A 20054-nucleotide genomic window follows, 5' to 3' on the forward strand; every position below is an offset into this window, starting at 1 on the left:
CTCCATTCTCCCTTATTAATAGTAGTAATATTATCTAGGCCGGTAGACTTCAAATATCAGATTGTCAAACTCTATTTGAGAAAAAGGTAAATTAGTTTTTTCATGAAGAGAGTAAGGTAATTAAAAAATTAAAAAAGTGAGAGCTCTTTCCTCTTGTATTAATTAGCTTAAACAGAATATGCTTACTTTGAAAGACAGAAGAATATTACCTGTCACAATGTGATATGGACGTATGAGTTACTAATTGTACAAATAAAATTTTAATAAATTTAAACCCGCGAGAAATTTGGATTTCATTATATATTAAATACATATTAGTTCAAATAATACTACGGGCTAGTATAATAGGGTCGACTGTTTAAATCTAAAATGAATTGTTTTAAATAAAAGTCCAATATATTATTGGGCTAGCCCGTCAATTGGTCTTCTATCAAATGGATTGGCCCATAAGCCTCAAGCCTGTTACACCCCATTTTTTTCGTACGTGAAAGTACGCCATAAGTAAATTGATGAAAGCTCGGAAATGAGATATTACATCCTGCATTTTTCGTACGTTAAAGTTTCGTTGTAAGTTAATCGACATAAATTCAGGAATGAGATTATTTTAAGATTATAAGCATTTTATGCTATTTCAAATAAGTAATGAGTAAATTTGTGAAGGTGAGAGGGTAAGCAAATCGAAGAAATTGAATTTCGTCGAAGTTTGACATTTTGGGATAAAACATGGCCGGAGCTAAAATACCCGGTATTTATGGACTAGTACCATACAAGGTCCCACATGGCCATGATAGTAAGGTGTATAAGGTGTGTTAAAAGTTAGTAGTAATTTAAGTAAGTTGAGATAATTATTAATTATTTAGATAATTAGCTAATTATTAATTTAAGGGGAGATTAACCATATAATTAAGGATTTGTGGATAATAAATAGGTGGGGACAAAGCCCCCACGTGGCAGGAAGTGAAGAAAGGTCTTATGACTCTTGACTTTAGACATTTAAATTAGGAAGACACATGGTCACTACTCTTACCCATTAAACACGTAGAAGGAAAGTTCAGTCATCCTTATAATTCTCTTTTTACCTTTGTCCCTATTCATGAGCCATTAATTCAATGTATTTTCTTTTTGTCACCTAAATCACTAAAAACAACAGAAACCAAAAGTTCTAATGTTATGAACATAAACAAGTCCACTTACTGAAGAGGAAACTTTCAAACCAACACTCCATGTTTGTTTATGAGTATAACATCTTGTGAAGAAAGAACGAAATCAACAAACACATTCACGATTTGGAGGGGATTTGAAAATTCAACGAGACTCCATATGTATTAGCATCGGGAATTCTTGGTTGAGCAAAATTTCATACGAAATTATACTGCGTAATAGCAACGGGATTTTGCGATTCTAAGGGAGTACGGTGCAATCCTTCTCAAGAATATCATACGAATTTTCTCCTACTCCGATCTTACCGATTACATGTAGTCGCAAGTGACGTGTATTAGAGGGATTGTCAAGAGAACGGACTCAGGTATGTTAAGGCTATCCCTTCTTTCTTTTTGGCATGATCCAAATAATACAAATGAAACGAGCAAAATACGTAACTTTCATAAATGACTCTATCCATAGAAATACTAGGGGTGGCTATATTCTTGATTCCCCATATGAATTATTATTATATCTTATGTTCATGGGTCTCAGAAAAAATACGTGTTTGATAAAGTTTATCCGAAAGGTATATTGATTTTTATGGCATTCCGAGAAAATCTTATTGACGTATTTCGTATGCATTTCATGCATTTATAGATGTACATTGACCCATGACCAGATGGCGTTATATATGCGTGTGTGTATATATATATATATATATATATATATATATATATATATATATATATATATATGGGATATGGGATATGGCATTATATACGCACCACCACCTGATCAGCTGGTACACGTTTATGATTTGCCCACAGTAGCCGAGATGATATGATGGGATGCCCTCAGAGGCTTGATGATGTTATGAACACATGTACCTATGCACGACATGACATTTATACGTATATGCATGACACTATAAGTATTTCATGATTTACAGAGTTATCTAGACTTACAGGTTGAGTCATTTACTCTATATTTCTTCCATGTCTTTTATGTACTTATTTATGTGCCTTACATACTCGGTACATTATTCGTACTGACGTCCCTTTTGCTTGGGGACGCTGCGTTTCATGCCCGCAGGTCCCGATACACAGGTCGAGAGTCCTCCAAGTAGGCTATCAGCTCAGCGGAAGATGCTGGTGCGCTCCATTTGCTCCGGAGTTTCTTATTTGGTCAGTATGATTAGTATATGTATTGATTGGTATGGCGGGGCTCAGTCCCGACCTTTATGATATTATGTATTCTTAGAGGCTTGTAGACAGATGTCATGTATACGGATTCTTGTATGGCCTTGTCGGCCTATGTTTTGAGTATATAAAGATCATGTCGGCCTTATTGGCCCGTACGTCATATGTATAAGTTTGGATTACATGTTGGGTCGTCCAATGTCGAGTATTTCTCCATGTATTATTCTACTAATCTCACGATAGCCTCTCTGGCTCATTACTTATGATAGTATGATGCGAAAGATACGTTACGTTGGTACTCGGATGAGTAAGGTACCGGGTGCCCATCGCGGCCCATCGGATTGGGTCGTGACAAAGCCCAATGATCCACTAGAGTTTTCTTGGAGAATACTCCACCCCACACCTATATAAAGGGGTCAAAAGAGAAGGCTAAGACAAGGTTAAGCTGAAGGAAAGGCTAAAGAAGCTCTAAAGAATAGCATCAAGGTCTCCATCCATATCTGCAATCGTCGTCTGTGGTCAAATTCCAAAGACGAACTCAAATCATAGGCGGGCGGCTTCAAATCTTTCGTTCGTGATAACCCAACACCAAATCCTAGTTCGCGACGGCCTTCAAATTGTTCGTGACATACTATAAATCTGAAATTCATTAAGTTCAAGATCAAGCTCTCAAGATCTTGAACCATCGTCGGTGAGAAGAAGAATCAGAGGACTACATCTCTTTAGATTTAGAAATATTTTAGAGATTGTAACCCGTTCACTTGATCAAATATAATATTTGTCGTTTCTTGTCTTGATTATTATTTTTCAAGAGCGAAATTTAGTTGTTAAATTTTTTGGCACGCCCAGCGGGACCAAATCTTCCCTTCATCTCTTCTCTCACGGTGAAAAGAATGTGGTGTCTTCTTTGCTGGTACTTCAAGCCTCGTGTACGACGATCTTGTAAATCTACGCCCCGACAAACCTTGAAGTAGGGGGCATTTGTGGACATCAAAATTTTATCGGATCAAATCCATATGAAATTTGGGCAAAATTCTAAATTAAAGATACTACAAGTAGAGTCCATCGAGGTTTTCTTGGAGGCTACTCTATCTGAAATCCTAACTTGGAGGCTACTCCACTTGAAACCCTGGAGGGTACTCTACCCAAAACCATGGCTACACCTATAAAGCGGGACCACATATTCCCTTTGAAAGCATCTCGAAATTCCATAAAAATTCGTGGAATATTCACAAAAAAATCAAAGACATCAAATATTGTTTTTCTCAAAGTCACCGAAGTGATCAATAAATGTTCTTCCTTTTCATGGAGATTAAATACATCCTAAGGAAGTCCGTTCATCCTACGTTCGAGAAATACGCTGGTTAAGCCCTCGAATTACGGAGAACGATCTACAGAGAAGACTCAAGGGAACAAATAGAATTGTATCCTCATTATTTTTCTCTATAAAATTATGTTTCTTCATATTTATATTGTGGTTGCAATTTATTTTGTATCTCAAATAAATTGTTGTGAGCATTGACAAAATATAATACGGCAAAGCAACAACAAAAAATGCATTCAAACCTAACTTGGTAATTTTATTGGCAATCTGCTTTGATATGTTTGTATATATTTTAATTTCTTATTCTCATGGCTCTAGCTGAACACTTTTGGTCCAATGCAGAGGGATTTCATCAATCTCACCATATATATCTTTAAAAGTAGGAAACAATTTACCTTAAAAAAAGATCTTAAACGACGTGAATTTTAATTAAAAGGGCCAATAAATTTCGAATACAAGATGATTAAACCAAAACAAACAAAAAAAAAACTTGGAGTGTGTAAAGTATATCGAATTTAATTGCAAAATATGAAAAGGTAAAAGGTTATGTAGGTATATACCAATGGTGAAAGAGCTGAACATTTTGCCAAGGGCATCATAGATTTGTTGGTAGCTCCGTCCACGCTAACTTTCACACTTTACGAAGTACGGAGTTCCGTCCACGCTAACTTTCACACTTTACGAAGTACGGAGTTCCGTCCACGCTAACTTTCACACTTCACGTAAGTAGGCCCTTTTAATTAAAATTTACGTCGTTTAAGATTTTTTTTAAGGGAAATTGCTTCCTACTTTCAAGGGATATACGGTGAGATTGCTGAAATCCCTCTGCCTTGGACCACAAGTGTTCAGCTAGAGCCCTGCGAATAAAAAATTAAAATATATACAAATATCAAAGCAGTTGATAAAAAAATTCAATATATATCCATAAAATAATACTCCATATACTATAATACTCCATAAAATAATCTTTGCATTAATTGCCCTGCCTAACTTGTTTATAAACCAAACGGCGAGGGTTACTTAGTCCCATAATATAGGTATATACACAAACTATCTTCAGAAAGTGAGATATTTCTTTCTCTATTTTCTATTTTCTATTTTCTGATGTTTTTAATTTTGAGGTAGTGGCAGTATGTTTGAACAAAAGGAAAATCCTTTCCAAAGAGCGCCAACTTCAAAACCCCCTTTTACAATTGGTGATATAAAAAAAGCCATTCCTCCTCACTGCTTTCATCCATCTTTTATTCGCTCGTTTTCTTATCTTGTTCAAGATTTCATACTTGTCTCCGTTTTTTACTACATCGCCACCACTTTTTTTCACCTATTTCCTTCCCCTTATAATTACGTTGCATGGGTTATTTACTGGATCGTTCAAGGTTTAGTTTTTTCTGCAATATGGGTCATTGCCCATGAATGTGGCCACCATTCATTTAGTGATTACCATTTGGTAAATGACACTATTGGTTTCATCCTCCATTCTGCACTTCTCGTCCCATATTTCTCATGGAAAAATATTCATCGCCGTCACCACTCTAACACTGGTTCCCTTGAAAGTGACATTTTGTTCGTGCCAAGGCTTAAATCCGAACTAAGATGGTACCATAAATACTTGAATAATCCAATAGGACAAGTAGTCACACTTGCCTGCACTCTCATTCTTGGCGAGCCTTTGCACTCGGCATTCAATGTCTTGGGCAATCCTAGTGATCCTTTTGCATGTCATTTTGATCCATATGCACCTATATATAATGACCGTGAGAGGAAACAAATTTACATTTCAAATGCAGGTGTGATTGCAGCTACTTATGTGTTGTATCGTCTTGCTTTGGCAAAAGGGCTAGCTTGGGTTATATGCTTCTATGGGGTACCCCTCCTAATCACGAAAACCCTTTATATATTAACCACTTTTTTGCACCATACTCATCCTTCAGTGCCACATTATGATTCATCTGAGTGGGATTGGTTAAGAGGAGCTCTAGCTACTATAGACAGAGACAATGGTTCTTTACTAAATAAAGTCACTCACCACATTACAGATACTCATGTTGTGCATCATCTATTCTCAGCCATTCCACATTACCATGCAGTGGAGGCAACCAAAGCTATTAAGCCATTGTTAGGAGAATATTACCAATTTGATAATACCACAGTTCATAAGGCAATATGGAGGGATTTTAAGAAGTGCATCTATGTGGAGAAAGATGAAGGATCTCAAGCTAAGGGTGTTTTTTGGTATAAAAACAAGTTCTGAAAGTTGAACACCAATAACTATTTACCTATATATTGGTTTAGTGTTCAATATAATACTCGTGGTAATAAGTATTTTGGATTGTGTATCGTATTTGTTATTACTTTAAATAAATTGTGTGTTTGAGTTGTTACTTTATTTATTGTACTTATTGTTAAATTGGTCGTTATATATGTCACTATGAAAATATCTTATGTGAACTGATGTGAACTTATAGTGACTTTTAGTTTAATGGAAGCTTGAGGAACAAGAAAAGCCGGAAACTATACAAAGGGCCGTAGGATTCAAGTAAGAGAATGCATAACTTTTTCTTTCAATAAATAAAGCTTCCCGGATTCAGCTCCGGATTCCCGGATTCACCTTTTGTTAAGTGTAAGATTATTAAATTGCAGCCATAGCAGAGATTAAGACACAATTACACAATCAATCTAGAGTTAGAGTCTAAGGAAACGTACCGTTAAACTCCATGAATTCAGCAGCGACAACAACGGCGATTAAGCCTGAGACCAACTTCCACAATCCACTAGCTACGCGCTCTCACAGCCCGGAGAACTTGACTGATGGGACGTCTACCGTTACCACGTATTCAAGAGGCAAAATACACTAGGGGTTTTCTTATAGTTAGGGAAAGGGGGGTTGGCCTCTATTTATAAAGAGTGCCTACCCATCACAGGCCAATAGTTATTGGGCCTTACTTATCCACACACACAATATTTAATATTAGGCCTTTTATTTATCCACCACTGAGGCCACGTCACTATCCTTTCAGGCTATAACCAATTAACGTAAGTCCAAATTCCAGCATTCTCCCACTTGGACGCCAACGTTAATTGAGGACAAGAAAACAATTTTAAACATTTGAGTTTTTAAGAAAATCATTTTGAAAAAGGATTTTAGATTCTACGGTGGCCACACTACTCACATAGCCAAGGATAGAATGACCCATATAACAATCCATTCAGTCTCAATAGAAAAGACTAACAATGAATCGTAGCAGGCATCGCACCAATTTATGGTATGAATTCTATCTACGATCACATATGCTAGAATTTCCATCAACATGGATCAAACATGTGTGCTAAGCATTTTATCTTTCTAATCAAGGTGAATAGATTCACACCTCTTAGAAATAAATAATCCTCCAAGTGATATTATAACCATATCACCTCAGGAGCCTCCAAGTGACACAAAATTATATCACCTCAGGAGGATTCCCTTGTGCCTTACCCGGGATGATCAAGGCAACAAGCCGCAAGAGTCAAACATATCATGAGTCTATGCGATGTCCAATTGGAAAAAAAAATTATCATGTTAGTCATAAGCATAACAGATATCAAATAACACAAGCTTGCATAAAAATAGAATTTATTAAAAGCAATATCTCAGTCAGCAATTACAAAGTAACTCCCACTGACTAAAGCACATCAAAAGACTCTAAAATACCCATATTTTTAGCATGTTCATTAAACACTACAGGCCTAAGACCTTTAGTCAAAGGATCAGCCAACATAGATTCTGTGCTAATATGCTCAATACATATATGACCTTCTTTTACCATGTCTCTAACCTTAAGAAACTTAAGGCTAACATGTTTAGAGCCTCTTGTTCTCTTGTTATTCTTGGAGAAGAACACAGCTGCACTATTATCACAGAAAATAGTTACCGGCTTAGATATAAAATTCACAATTTGCAATTTAGTAAGAAAATTCTTCATCCAGACAGCATGTGAAGCAGTCTCAAAACAAGCAATAAACTCAGCTTCCATTGTAGATGTAGCAGTGATACTTTGCTTCTCACTTTTCCAAGAAATAGCACCTCCACCTAACGCAAAAATATACCCAGAAGTTGATTTCATAGTGTCTTGACGACCTGCAAAATCAAAATCTGAATATACTAGAAGATCCAGATCATCAACCTTTTTGTATACAAGCATGAAGTCTTTGGTGCGTTGTAGATATCTCATCACTTTCTTTGCAGCCACCCAATGTGCCTACCCAGGATTAGAAGAAAATCTTCCCAACATGTTAACAGCAAATGCAATATCAGGTCTTGTACAAACCTGTATGTACATCAAACAACCAACAACACTTGCATATGGCACATCTTTCATAGTTCTCATTTCAACTTCATTTTTCGGACATTGATCTTTGCTAAGTTTGTCTCCCTTTACAACAGGTGCAATACCAGGTCTATAGTCTTGCATATTGAAAGTTTTAAGAACACTCTCAATGTAGGAACGTTGTGATAAACCCAATAAACCACGTGACCTATCTCTTTTAATTTCTATCCCAAGAACAAAAGAGGCTTCACCAAGATCTTTCATATCAAAAGACCTAGACAAAAATTGTTTGGTCTCATTCATCAAGCCCAAATCATTTGTGGCAAGCAAAATGTCATCAACATAGAGAACCATAATAATAAAATTTCCATTAGCTATTTTGAGATAAACACATTCATCAAGCTTATTTTCCACAAATCCAAATTTTGTAATAATTTCATCAAATCTCAAGTACCACTGCCTGGAGGCTTGTTTAAGCCCATATATGGATTTGTTAAGCTTGCATACTAGATGTTCTTTACCAGCTTGTCTAAACCCTTCAGGTTGAACCATGTAAACTTCTTCAAGCAGACTACCATTCAAGAAAGCAGTTTTAACATCCATCTGGTGCAACTCTAAATTAAAATGAGCCACAAGAGCCATCACAACTCTAAATGCATCCTTGGATGAAACAGGAGAAAATGTTTCTTTATAATCAATACCTTCTTTCTGAGTGTAACTCTTAGCAACCAACCTTGCTTTATAACGGTCTATATTTCCCTTAGAGTCTCTTTTAGTTTTAAACACCCATTTGCAACCAATTGGTCTAAACTTACGGGAAATTCAACTAACTCCCACACTCCATTGTGCTCCATAGAGCGCATTTCATCTTTCATTGCTTCACGCCATTTATCAACAAATGGAGAGGAAATAGCTTGAGCATATGATAAAGGATCAGTCAGCTCTCCAGTATCACGGAGATTTTCAGTCACATACACGATAAAATCATCAGAGATGGCAGACCTTCTTTCTCTTTATACGGAGTGGTTCATTTTGAACATTTTGCTCAGGAACTATGGGGTCTGCCTCATTGTTCCCTTGATTCTCCCCCTCATGAATAGGTTGGTTTACCACCTTTTCATGTATAACTGGTATAGGGACAATGACTTCCTTCTCTTTCAATACAATTTCCTTACCACATGAACAGTCACAATCACAAACATCATGCTCAAGAAATTTCGCATTAATAGACTCAACGATTCTAGTGCCACGCCCAGGACAAAAAAACCTAAAACCTTTAGAGTGATCAGGATAGCCTATAAAGAAACAACTGGTAGTTTTAGGATCAGTTTTCTTTTATGTGGAAGAATAAATACGAACTTCAGCTAGACATCCCCAAATGTGAAAATGGTTCAAGCTAGGTTTTCGGGTTGTCCATAGTTCAAAGGGAGCTTTCAAGACAGATTTTGTAGGAACTCTATTCAGGATATAACTAGCTTTTTTTAAGGCTTCACCCCAAAGAGACTCAGGTAGGCTAGTCCTTGACATCATAATTCTCACCATTTCAATGAGAGTACGATTTCGTCTTTCAGCCACACCATTCTGCTCAGGAGTACCTGGCATGGTATGTTGTGCTACTATCCCACATTCTTGCAAAAATAAAGCAAAAGGCCCCATGCATTGACCAGACTCATCATATTTTCCATAGTACTCACCACCACGGTCAGACCTCACTATCTTAATGGACTTCCCAAGCTGTTTTTCAACTTCAGTCTTATAAATTTTAAACTTATCAAGTGCTTCAGATTTTTCTCTTAAAAGATATATATAACAGTACCTTGAAAAGTCATCAATAAAAGTAATAAAATACTTATGATTGGTCAAAGTAGGTACATAAGGTCCACTAATATCAGTATGAATTATTTCTAAGAGTTCAGAGCTCCTAGTGGAACCCTTTCTCTTAACCTTGGTCATTTTACCCTTAACACACTCCACACAAGTTTTAAAATCTTTTGGATCAAGAACAGGTAAAATATTTTCCTTTATGAATCGTTCAATTCTTTCTTTAAAAATATGACCAAGACGCCTATGCCATAATAGGTAAGACGTTTTACTCATAGCAGACCTTTTGTGGGCAATATTTTCAACATGCATTGCAGAAAAAGTTTCATTCAATACATTCAAGCGATATAGACCATCACTTAAAAAGGCATCAGCTACAACATGTGAATCATAGGATTTAATAATACCATTATTTTGTTGAAATGAATAACCAGCTTTGTCCAAAAGGGAAACCGAAACTAATTTCTGTCTCATAGACGGTACAAAAATAGTATTTTCTAAACGAATACTAGAATTATTCTTAAAAGGTAAAATAGATATCCATATAAACTCTACTTTTGCTTTGAGTCCATTGCCCACAACAACACTGGCTTCATCCTCTTTTGGCTTCCGTCTGCTTACTAGGTCCTGCAAGTCATTGGTTACATGAACAGTTGCACCACTATTCAACCACCAGGAATTTAAAGGAACATGAACAAGACTAGTTTCAAAGCAGACAAAAGCCAAAAGATTACCTAATTTCTTTTTTAGAGGACAACCAGCTTTCTTATGACCTACTTGTTTGCAATCCCAGCACTTGATTTCTTTCTTAATTACAGCTTGAGGACCAAGAGAATTATGAGACTGACCTTGGTTAACACCAGGCTTATTAGTATGACCACTATTACCACCTGGATGATGAGAATGACTGTGTTTCCTTTTGTGAAATTTGGGTCCACCTTTTCTTTTATAAGAGGGATAATCAGCTGATCTAGACGAACTAACAAAGTTCACTACACCCTCAACTTTCTCCTTTTGGATCCTCTCTTCCTCTACCACACAAACAGTATAAGCTCATCAACACTCCATTTATCCTTTTGTGCATTATAGGCTGTCTTAAGTTGGTTAAACTGCTCAGGAAGGGACCTTAGAGATTGGTGAACAAGAAAATCATCGGTAATAGTTACACCTAAATTGTTTAGTTTGGTAGCAATATTAACCAATTTCATAATGTGATCACGGACACTACCTACAAGGTCATACTTTATGGTAGACAAGGAATCAATTAGGCTACCTATCTCAGCTTTATCAGATTCTAGGAATTTCTGTCCAATGGCACTCAAGAAATTTTTTGCATTTCCATTATCCTTAATGGCACCTTTTATGTGATCAGAAATGGATCTCTTCATGATCATAAGACTCAATTTGTTAGCCTTCATCCATTTTTCATACTTAGCCTTTTCATCAGCGGTGCTAGTAGTTGTAGGTTCAGCAGGTTTCTGTTCAGTCAATGCAAAGTGCAGGTCCATCAGACCTAATACTATTTCAACATCCTGTTTTCATTTCTTGTATTTGCTACTAGTCAAAGTTTCAATGGAATTCAACTGAGTAGTCATGTTGCTAACAGCTGTATAAGAAAACAACACAAAAAATTAGATAAAATTATGGGCTAGAATATATAGATCAAAAGAGTCAAAGACATCCATCACACCCCTCCTTTGGGTAGAAGATGTTACTGTCTCCCCTTTTAAAAATAATAAGGAGTCCAAGGCATTCATTGCAACCTCACCTTTAGGCAAGAGATACAAAACTTCCCCTTTATTATCCAAGAGTACAAGGCATATATTGTGTCCTTCCTTTAGGTAAGAGACACAAAACCTCCTCTTACAACAACTTATCCTTAGCATTAATTTCGCGTCACTAGTATCAAAAGGAAAATCTCCAACACTAGTATACTCTTGTAAAGAATAATTTGGACATGGTACATTGAGAATATTTCAATGACTCAAATAAATAGACCACTTTGGTGGAAGCTATCTATTAATATTAACTCTCAATCCATGTATTAAATGATCTCACATGTATTTAGTTTTAAGAATTTCCAATGACTCCAAATAAATAGACCACTTTGGTGGAAACTATTTATTTATCATAATTTCTTATTTAACCAATATAATATACATGTAAAATTAAAATAGAGCCCGTATATGATTAAATATTTTAGTATTTATTAAATTAATTCTCTAATAAAATCAAGAAAAGTTTCATAATTATATCATTAACGTTCACAGTACGTTAACAGACATGTTATAAAAGGACAAAATTTATAATATCATGTAAGTGCTAAATCAACTTTAACTAAGCACTTTCAAGGTCCTTTTACTGTCACAAGAAAAGTTGTAATTCAGAATGTTGGCAAGAGAATATACTATAGGGAGAATAAAAAAATATCAACTACATACACCAAAAGACAAAGTCAGGTTATCTCAAAATATTAGGTTAAAACAGTGTTTTCTTGGAACAATACAACCCATCACTTTGCGCCGCTATGTGTATTGAATTAACCAATCACAAAATTTATTTCTTACACAACTATTTCAATAGCCGATCAGTGCCGATAACTTCAAAACCTAACTTTTTTCCTTCTTTTGGATCGGTTCCAAGCAAATCGATAATATTTCAGCGGAAAGTATTGTGATTTTTACATCAATTAACGAAACTGCTATGTACTTTAATTTCATTGGTAAAAGGACCAATACAAGAGATAAAACAACATTGAGACTTCAAAAATAACAGTTCGTCAATGAGATGAGATGAGACTACTGCTTTCAAACCCATGATAAGAACAATTGATCATAATTCCAAACTATTGTGGCTCTGATACCAACTGTAAGATTATTAAATTGCAGTTATAGCAGAGATTAAAACACAATTACACAATTAATCTAGAGTTAGAGTCTAAGAAAACGTACCGTTAAACTCCATGAATTCAGCAGCGACAACAACGGCGATTAAGCCTGAGACCAACTTCCACAATCCACTAGCTACGCGCTCTTACAGCCCGGAGAACTTGACTGATGGGACGTCTACCGTTACCACGTATTCAAGAGGCAGAATACACTAAGGGTTTTCTTATAGCTAGGGAAAGGGGGGTTGGCCTCTATTTATAAAGAGTGTCTACCCATCACGGGCCAATAGTTATTGGGTCTCACTTATCCACACACACAATATTTAATATTAGGCCTTTTATATATCCACCACTGAGGCCACGTCACTATCCTTTCAGGCTATAACCAATTAACGTAAGTTCAAATTCCAACAAAGGGTGGTCAATTGACCACAGTTTGTTGAAATATTTCTGCAGAGGCGTCCCCCCACCTCTTATTTGCTCTCCTTTCTATTTCATCCGACAAAATCAACCACCTGTTGTTGAGAAAAAACAAAGTACATATAGTGTTCATATGGCCATCTTTAGTCCTGTTTCAGGATTCAAGGCTCAAGCGTTGTTGTAGATGGTGTTTCAAATTAACATTTCTGTTGTGCATAATCACTGTAAGCACGTAATTTTTTACCAGCACAACTTTTAAATTAGTAAATTAAAATATTTATTTTAATATAGGATTTCAATTTTACTTTTATTTTTAATTTTATAAACGTAAATTTGAAAAAGAAAAAAACAAAAATAGTTTCATTTTGTGCTCATTTTTATTTTTATTTCATTTAGGGTGATTAGTATTTTGTAGTAAAATTATTTTAAGTTTATTATGATTGTAATCTGTCTTTTCTATTTTTACCTTGATATAATCTTTGAAAAAATAATAAAAATAGTTTCATTTTAATGTATAGTATTTCTATTTTTACCTTGATATAATCTTTGAAAAAATAATAAAAATAGTTTCATTTTAATGTAGATTTACTATAGTTAAAGTCAATTAACATTTTACTATTTTTGAGCAAAAGAAGAGAGAAAGAATTGGGTAAAAGTTCTGTCTTATTTTATTTTAAAAAAAAAATTTCAAGGAATTCGGCCCGATTCGCATTTTTCAGGCCCAACCAGACATCCTAGTCTCCATACCCACTCCCTCAAACCATTTTTAACCCATAACACGCGACCCACGCCCATCAAACCCATTTGACCCATCAGTTTAAGTGATTCAATCTTGGCCTTCCATCCATTTTAATCCAATGGCCAAGATATTTCCTTCATGCCATATATAAAGCTAATATCATCCAAACACTAGACCTAATCTCCAAAGACCAGCCACACCACCCATTCTTTCCACCTCTGCCCGCTGCCACAATCCGTCGGAAAAGCATTTTCCAGCACGTGTTTTGGCTTCCCTCCTCTCTTCTTCTTTCTTTGCCATATAGTCACACCATCACTAACTCAGATTCCTTCACGTGCTCCCTCTAAATCCCAATCCAAGTCATCAAAAATACCACTTAAGCACGTGCTAGACGAAGGAGAGGCGTAGGATTAATTCGAAATTGATCCTAGCCCTCCATTTGTCTAGGATAAGCTAAAAAGAGAGGGCAAAATTCGGGTTTTTTGGATGGAAAATGGAAATTTCGGGATTTTCTATAGATTGGTACTCTTTTCCAGAATTTTGGGGGATTTTTTTGCTGATAAAAATTCTAGGAGGAAAAACTAGGGTTCTAAAGAAGGGGTTCTTTTTTTCTAAATCTTCCATCTTCAATTTGTTTTTTTTTAATTTTAGTTGAAGCTCTAGAAAAAACAAAAATACAAAAAAAAAGAGTTCAATTTAATTTTTAGTTTTCTTCTTGGCTTTTAGATGAGGTATGTAGTCCTGTCTTTCTGGCAAGAAAAATTCCAGAATTTAGGCACCTTCATTCCTTGACTTCTCAATCGGCTCGGATGACTTTATTTCTATATCGTCATCCAAGCACAATGTAGAAAAATATTTGGAGTGAGGACCAACGCGCTCACACATATAAACTTCAGGACTTTCAGCATCCTCAACATCAATGATACTAGAGTGAACAAAATTTATATCCTCAATGTCCTTGGCTAACTCTAGTCTCACTTCTACAATATTGACATCCTCAAATTATAGTTAGCTAGGTTGTTGATGTTCTACTCTGATCTCCTCAATTAGCACCTCAAATTCACGCTCTTCTTGACTCTTATCCCCAAAATTGACTTGCTGAGCTTCAACCACTTGACTCACTTGAGCCTCCAAGTTGCGAATAGTTGCCTCTTGCCTTTCTATCTGCAATTGTTTTTCATTATTTTGTTCCAGAAGGCACTTTAACATATCCTTGATCTCCTTCAGGTCTGCATCCCCAGGTTCTTTGTTCCTATTAACTTCACAAGAAAAGGTAGAACCGTCATAGTAAGGGATTGGGGAAAGATAAGAAATATAAGCACAACCATGAAAGTGACCATTTTTACCACCACACACATCACACACATTCCACAAATAAGATTGAGTTGGTGCACATAACTCGCTCTCGGGAATATTTTGATAATTTTGATACGAGTGGTTTCCTTCACAATATGTATGAGGGTCAATAGTAGAATTATCTACACCTAAATTCCCATAATTCCAAGATGACATGTTTCTCAAATCAACAGTTATAATAAAATAAAAAAATACAAAAAAAAAACAAAAAAAAAGTTCAAACTCGAAACCTAGCAATATATACAGCTACAACTACACCATTAGTTCCCCGACAATGGCGCCAAAATTTGATCACGCCCAACTATGCCTTATAAAAAGGACTAAGCGGTCGTTGCAAATATATCCGGTTTACAAGTCCGGAGTCGAATCCCACAGAGAACTAAGGCTTAGCTACAGCTGTTCAATATCACCAAGAAGACAAGCTTGAACGATTCCTAACTTATAGATATTAAGATTCTTGTGTTTAACTAATTAACTAACAAATTAAAATAGTAAATTAACAACTAAAGATATTAAGGGTTAGAGACAAGATTAAGGAGGTCTAGAGTTATGATTTCCCCTATTGTCGGAATCAATCCTGCTATGTTTTCTATAAATTCGCCTAAGTATTCTCTACCGATCATGAGCGCTCTGACTATTATAACTCTCTCCCGAGTAATTACCACAATTTACTAAATATATTCTCCCGAACTACGCTAGCTGGCATTAAGTACGGCTCACTCGGATCGCACCCAAGGTTTCGTTATCCTTAATCCCACATTTAAATCCTTCGTATTGATCCCTCATATACGTTAGGAGTGATGTTGTTCAACAACTACCTAAATATGCATTCTCTCCCGAGTAATACACACTAAATAGGCACAGTCAATTGAGAGCTCTTCAACCAACCACAATATAAACGTAGTTGAACAAATAGAGAAAAAGCTACAGCAAATCTATATTAATGTAACAGGAAAATCATCCTCCAATAGTAGAGGTGGGCATTCGGTATTTCGGTTCGGTTTTTAAGAATTTCGGTTCGGTATTCGATTTATCAATTGTACATACCAAATACCGTACCAAATTATTTTGGTACAGTTCGGTATTTATTATTTTGGTTCGGTACGGTTTCGATTTAAGCATAGTGTTAGTGTTTGTTGATCTTTTGCGGACGTTGTGCACAATGTTTAGCACGAGTTGTAAGCAAAGAAGTTCGTCATGTATTGCTTACCTTTTAATGTCATGTTTACTTCCATTATTTTTTTATCATGCATCTAGTTCTCTTTCATGGAAATGAAGTATAGAGTGCACAAAACAACTGACCAAGATCAGTTGCAAATAAGGAGCAGAGAGATACTCGGGCCCCAAAATCATATAATTTTAATTCATAGCTAGTAGAAAGACAAGACGCCACTTTCAAATTCACCCAAAACACTTTAAGCAAATCGGCAGCCATTTGTCTCACCGCCGGCGAACAATTACTTTGCAACAACAACAATATCTTCGCCATGCCGTTGCTCTTCGCCACCGATTCCTGTGCTTCATGATCCCGAAACAAGCAACACAAGCTCCATAGAATCGTTACCGCATGTTCCGTTGCTTCGTTCGATACTTTCAATACTTTCTTCACTATTGCTTGTACGCAATCTCCGTCGTTACACATTTTTACTCTCCCTTCTTTACACGTAGATATTAATTCTAACAATCTCAACACTTTATCCGTTAATCCGGTTCCCAGCTCCGCCGTGGACAGTGCTTTTCCGATCGATTTCACCGCTCCGGCTTTTACGAGCTTCACGCGGTTTCTCCGATGTATTGCGAGAGAAATTAAACATGAAATGGAAATTTCCATTAACTCGGGATTCCAATTGGAAAAGTGGGCAGGGTCCAAAAAAGGCTTTAAAATTTCGGTAATTCAGTATTTTGGTATACGGAAATTTCAAAATTCTAATACCGAGAACCGTACCGAAATACCGTACTGAAAATGCAATACTGAATTAGACCGAAATACCGAAAAAACCGAAACCGAAATATCGAATTAATTCGGTTTGGTTCGGAATTCGGTTTTTCGATTTTATGCCCACCCCTATCCAATAGGTTCCATCAAAACCCTAGATAACAAATTAGCTATTCATAATAGTATGCATAACTACAATACTAGAATTCATAACCAATAATAGAAATAGGAAGAAGGAAGTAAAAAGCTCGTAGAAGAATTCTCCGTCTTGCTCCTAGTGTGTTGTTGCCTCCTTAGGTCGAATCCCCGGCTTCCTTAGCCTCTTAGGTATAAATTATGTCAAAAGTATGTCAAAGGTGCTCAAAATACTGTATTTCCATGTATATATGCCAAGTAGGGTCGGGCCTAAATAATTATACCTTCTCCTACGCGAAAAAGGACATTTTTCCAGGTCAGGACGTCCGCGGCTGCGAATTCGACTGCGGACCTGACCGCGGATTTTGCATAGTGTTATATCCGCGGCCGCGGATCACTTGTCGTGCATTGTTTTGGACACCCTGTTCGGTTTGGAATTCAGAAAAACATAAAACATAAAAGTTGTAGCCCTTTGAATTAACTTTTCAATCATATGTTGTGGAGATCCAATGGAATTCTGAGCGAAAAGTTATGTGTATTTTACTATACAGTGCACAATATGCCTACTCGATTCTTCGTTCGTTCTTAACTATCATCCGTTGATCCCCGAACACGATCCCGGCTTAATTCCTTAGGCTTTTACTCAGACTTCAAAGCTCTAAATCACTTGAATTCATTCCATAACATCTACATAGCTCAGAATCACTCCTACAAGGCATAAACACACAATTAGTGCAAAATACTAGCGATTAAAGCTCAAACCCAATTAAAGTGCAGTAAGTTAGAGTGTAATAAGCGACTAAAATACGTAATTATAATCTATCATCATATACTGTTAGGTAACTGTGTTATTCTTCGATTATTACAATATATCGTTGCAGTATATTTTAAACTATAATAGTATACTGTTGTAGTATACCCTATATACTTCTACAGCATATTGTATACCGTAGCAGTATACTATTGGGTAGTTGTATTCTTCTTCGATTTTCAGCTGAAAATTTCGATCTCATCACCTCAAATCAGCTCCAAATGCTATTAAATTTCGGTATGAACTTCCAGAAGGTATTATAAGCAATATTTAACAGCACCCACTTATAATCAAATAAGAAATCTTCAAAATAAAAATTTTAAATTCAAGGGCCAAGGCAAGAGCAAGAGCTAGGGAAAGAACAATCAAGAAAAAGTGGAGCAGAATTGAAACTAGCCAGGGGTCAACTTCTCAGATAATCAGATCTAATTTCTTTTTGAAGAAGGATATAAGGGAAATGGAAGAACACTTTTGTTAGAACAAATTACAAGTAAGTTCCAGGAAACGACGTCGGATGTAGCAAAATTCCACCTCTTCTACGATCACATTGGTCCCTCTTAGGTAACCAATCAGCATACTCAATCGGCAAGTCCTCACCCACACAAGGAACGTTTCCATTTTGAAACAATACCCCAACAAACGATCTTTTCATATCAGAATTGAAATTGGGTTTTGACCAGATTCCTCTAGGAGACTGAAAAATGTTGTTCTTTGGCAATTCCAGTTTGGGTGAAGAGAAAGAAGAAGGTATTAGTGAGAAACAAGTGTGAATAACGACAATAAGAGAAGATTAGTAATTTTTGGTCACATATGTGTGCTTTTTACAGAGACGATACGAGATTTGGACTAGAATTTTGATTGCTGAAATTGGGATTGTCGTTTTTGCTTCAAATGAATAAAGAGCAGAGTGGAGTAAGAGTTGGAGAAGCAGTTGAGCTGAGGGACAAGCCGCACGTGATTCCAATTATTACTCCCTCATATATTATTGGGAAATAACCTGGTAAATAGTTTGGGCTGCATGGGTAGGTGTAATAAATAGTTTGGGCATGGGTATTAAAGGGTAAATAGTTTGGAATTAATGGGTATAAAGTGAGATTTTCTCTATTTTATTTTGTTTTTTTAAAAGTTCAAGGAATTTGGCACGGTTCGGATTTTTCAGGCCCAACCAGACATCCTAGTCTCCATACCCACTCCCTCAAACCATTTTCAACCCATGACCCGCGATTCATGCCCATCAAACCCATTTGACCCAACAGTTTTAAGTGATTCAATCTTGGCCTTCCATCCATAATCCAATGGCCAAGATATTTCCTTCATGCCATGTATAAAGCTAATATCATCCAAACACTAGACCTAATCTCCAAAGACTAGCCGCACCACCCATTCTCTCCACCTCTGCCCGCCGCCACAACCCGCCGGGAAAGCATTTTCCAGCACGTGTTTTGGTCCCCTCCTCTCTTCTTCTCTCTTTGCCATATAGTCACACCATCACTAACTCAGATTCCTTCACGTGTTCCCTCTAAATCTCAATCCAACTCATCAAAAATACCACTTAAGCACGTGCTAGACGAAGGAGAGGCGTAGGATTAATTCGAAATTGATCCTAGCCCTCCATTTGTCTAGGATAAGCTAAAAAGAGAGGGCAAAATTCGAATTGGGAAGGAAAATGAAAATTTCGGGATTTTCTATATATTGGTACTCTTTTCCAGAATTTTGGGGGATTTTTTTGGGGATAAAAATTTTAGGAGGAAAAACTAGGGTTCTAAAAATGGGGTTCTTTTTTTTCTCAATCTTCCATCTTCAGTTTGTTTTTTTTTAATTTTAGTTGAAGCTCTAGAAAAAACAAAAATACAAAAACAAAAATAAAGAGTTCAATTAATTTTTAGTTTTCTTCTTAAAAATCCAGAAAACCAAAAGGGATATACTTCCTCTATTTCAATTTATGGCACGGACTAAAAAGAAAATAGTTTCACATA

The 20054-nt window shown here is 36.2% G+C and overlaps 2 protein-coding genes across 2 annotated transcripts; one reads left to right on the forward strand and one right to left on the reverse strand.

The window, feature by feature from the left end:
- LOC109235687 (delta(12)-fatty-acid desaturase FAD2-like) lies at positions 4676-6093 on the forward strand. The gene has a single exon (XM_019401891.1). It carries the CDS (start codon positions 4799-4801, stop codon positions 5915-5917), a length of 1119 nt encoding a protein of 372 aa, XP_019257436.1. The 5' UTR covers positions 4676-4798; the 3' UTR covers positions 5918-6093.
- Positions 16461-19554, reverse strand: LOC109236108 (U-box domain-containing protein 27-like). Its single transcript, XM_019402326.1, has 3 exons — positions 19472-19554; positions 19266-19389; positions 16461-17072 (listed from the first exon to the last, which is right to left on the reverse strand). The coding sequence occupies exons 1-3, from the start codon at positions 19552-19554 to the stop codon at positions 16461-16463; spliced, it is 819 nt and encodes a 272-aa protein (XP_019257871.1).

The sequence above is a fragment of the Nicotiana attenuata genome, chromosome 12 (genome assembly GCF_001879085.1).
Source record: "Nicotiana attenuata strain UT chromosome 12, NIATTr2, whole genome shotgun sequence".
NCBI classification, from domain to species: Eukaryota; Viridiplantae; Streptophyta; class Magnoliopsida; order Solanales; family Solanaceae; genus Nicotiana; species Nicotiana attenuata.

What these genes read in the sequence shown, in the direction of transcription:
- LOC109236108 (XM_019402326.1), bottom strand. Translation starts at nt 19,554, where the DNA reads ATGGCAAAGAGAGAAGAAGAGAGGAGGGGACCAAAACACGTGCTGGAA. An exon ending in GGTTGTGGCGGCGGGCAGAG is followed by an intron (nt 19,390 to 19,471) that starts GTGGAGAGAATG and finishes CATGGCATGAAG; the next exon opens with GAAATATCTTGGCCATTGGA. An exon ending in AAAATGGTTTGAGGGAGTGG is followed by an intron (nt 17,073 to 19,265) that starts GTATGGAGACTA and finishes GAAATTTTAAAG; the next exon opens with CCTTTTTTGGACCCTGCCCA.
- LOC109235687 (XM_019401891.1), top strand. Translation starts at nt 4,799, where the DNA reads ATGTTTGAACAAAAGGAAAATCCTTTCCAAAGAGCGCCAACTTCAAAA.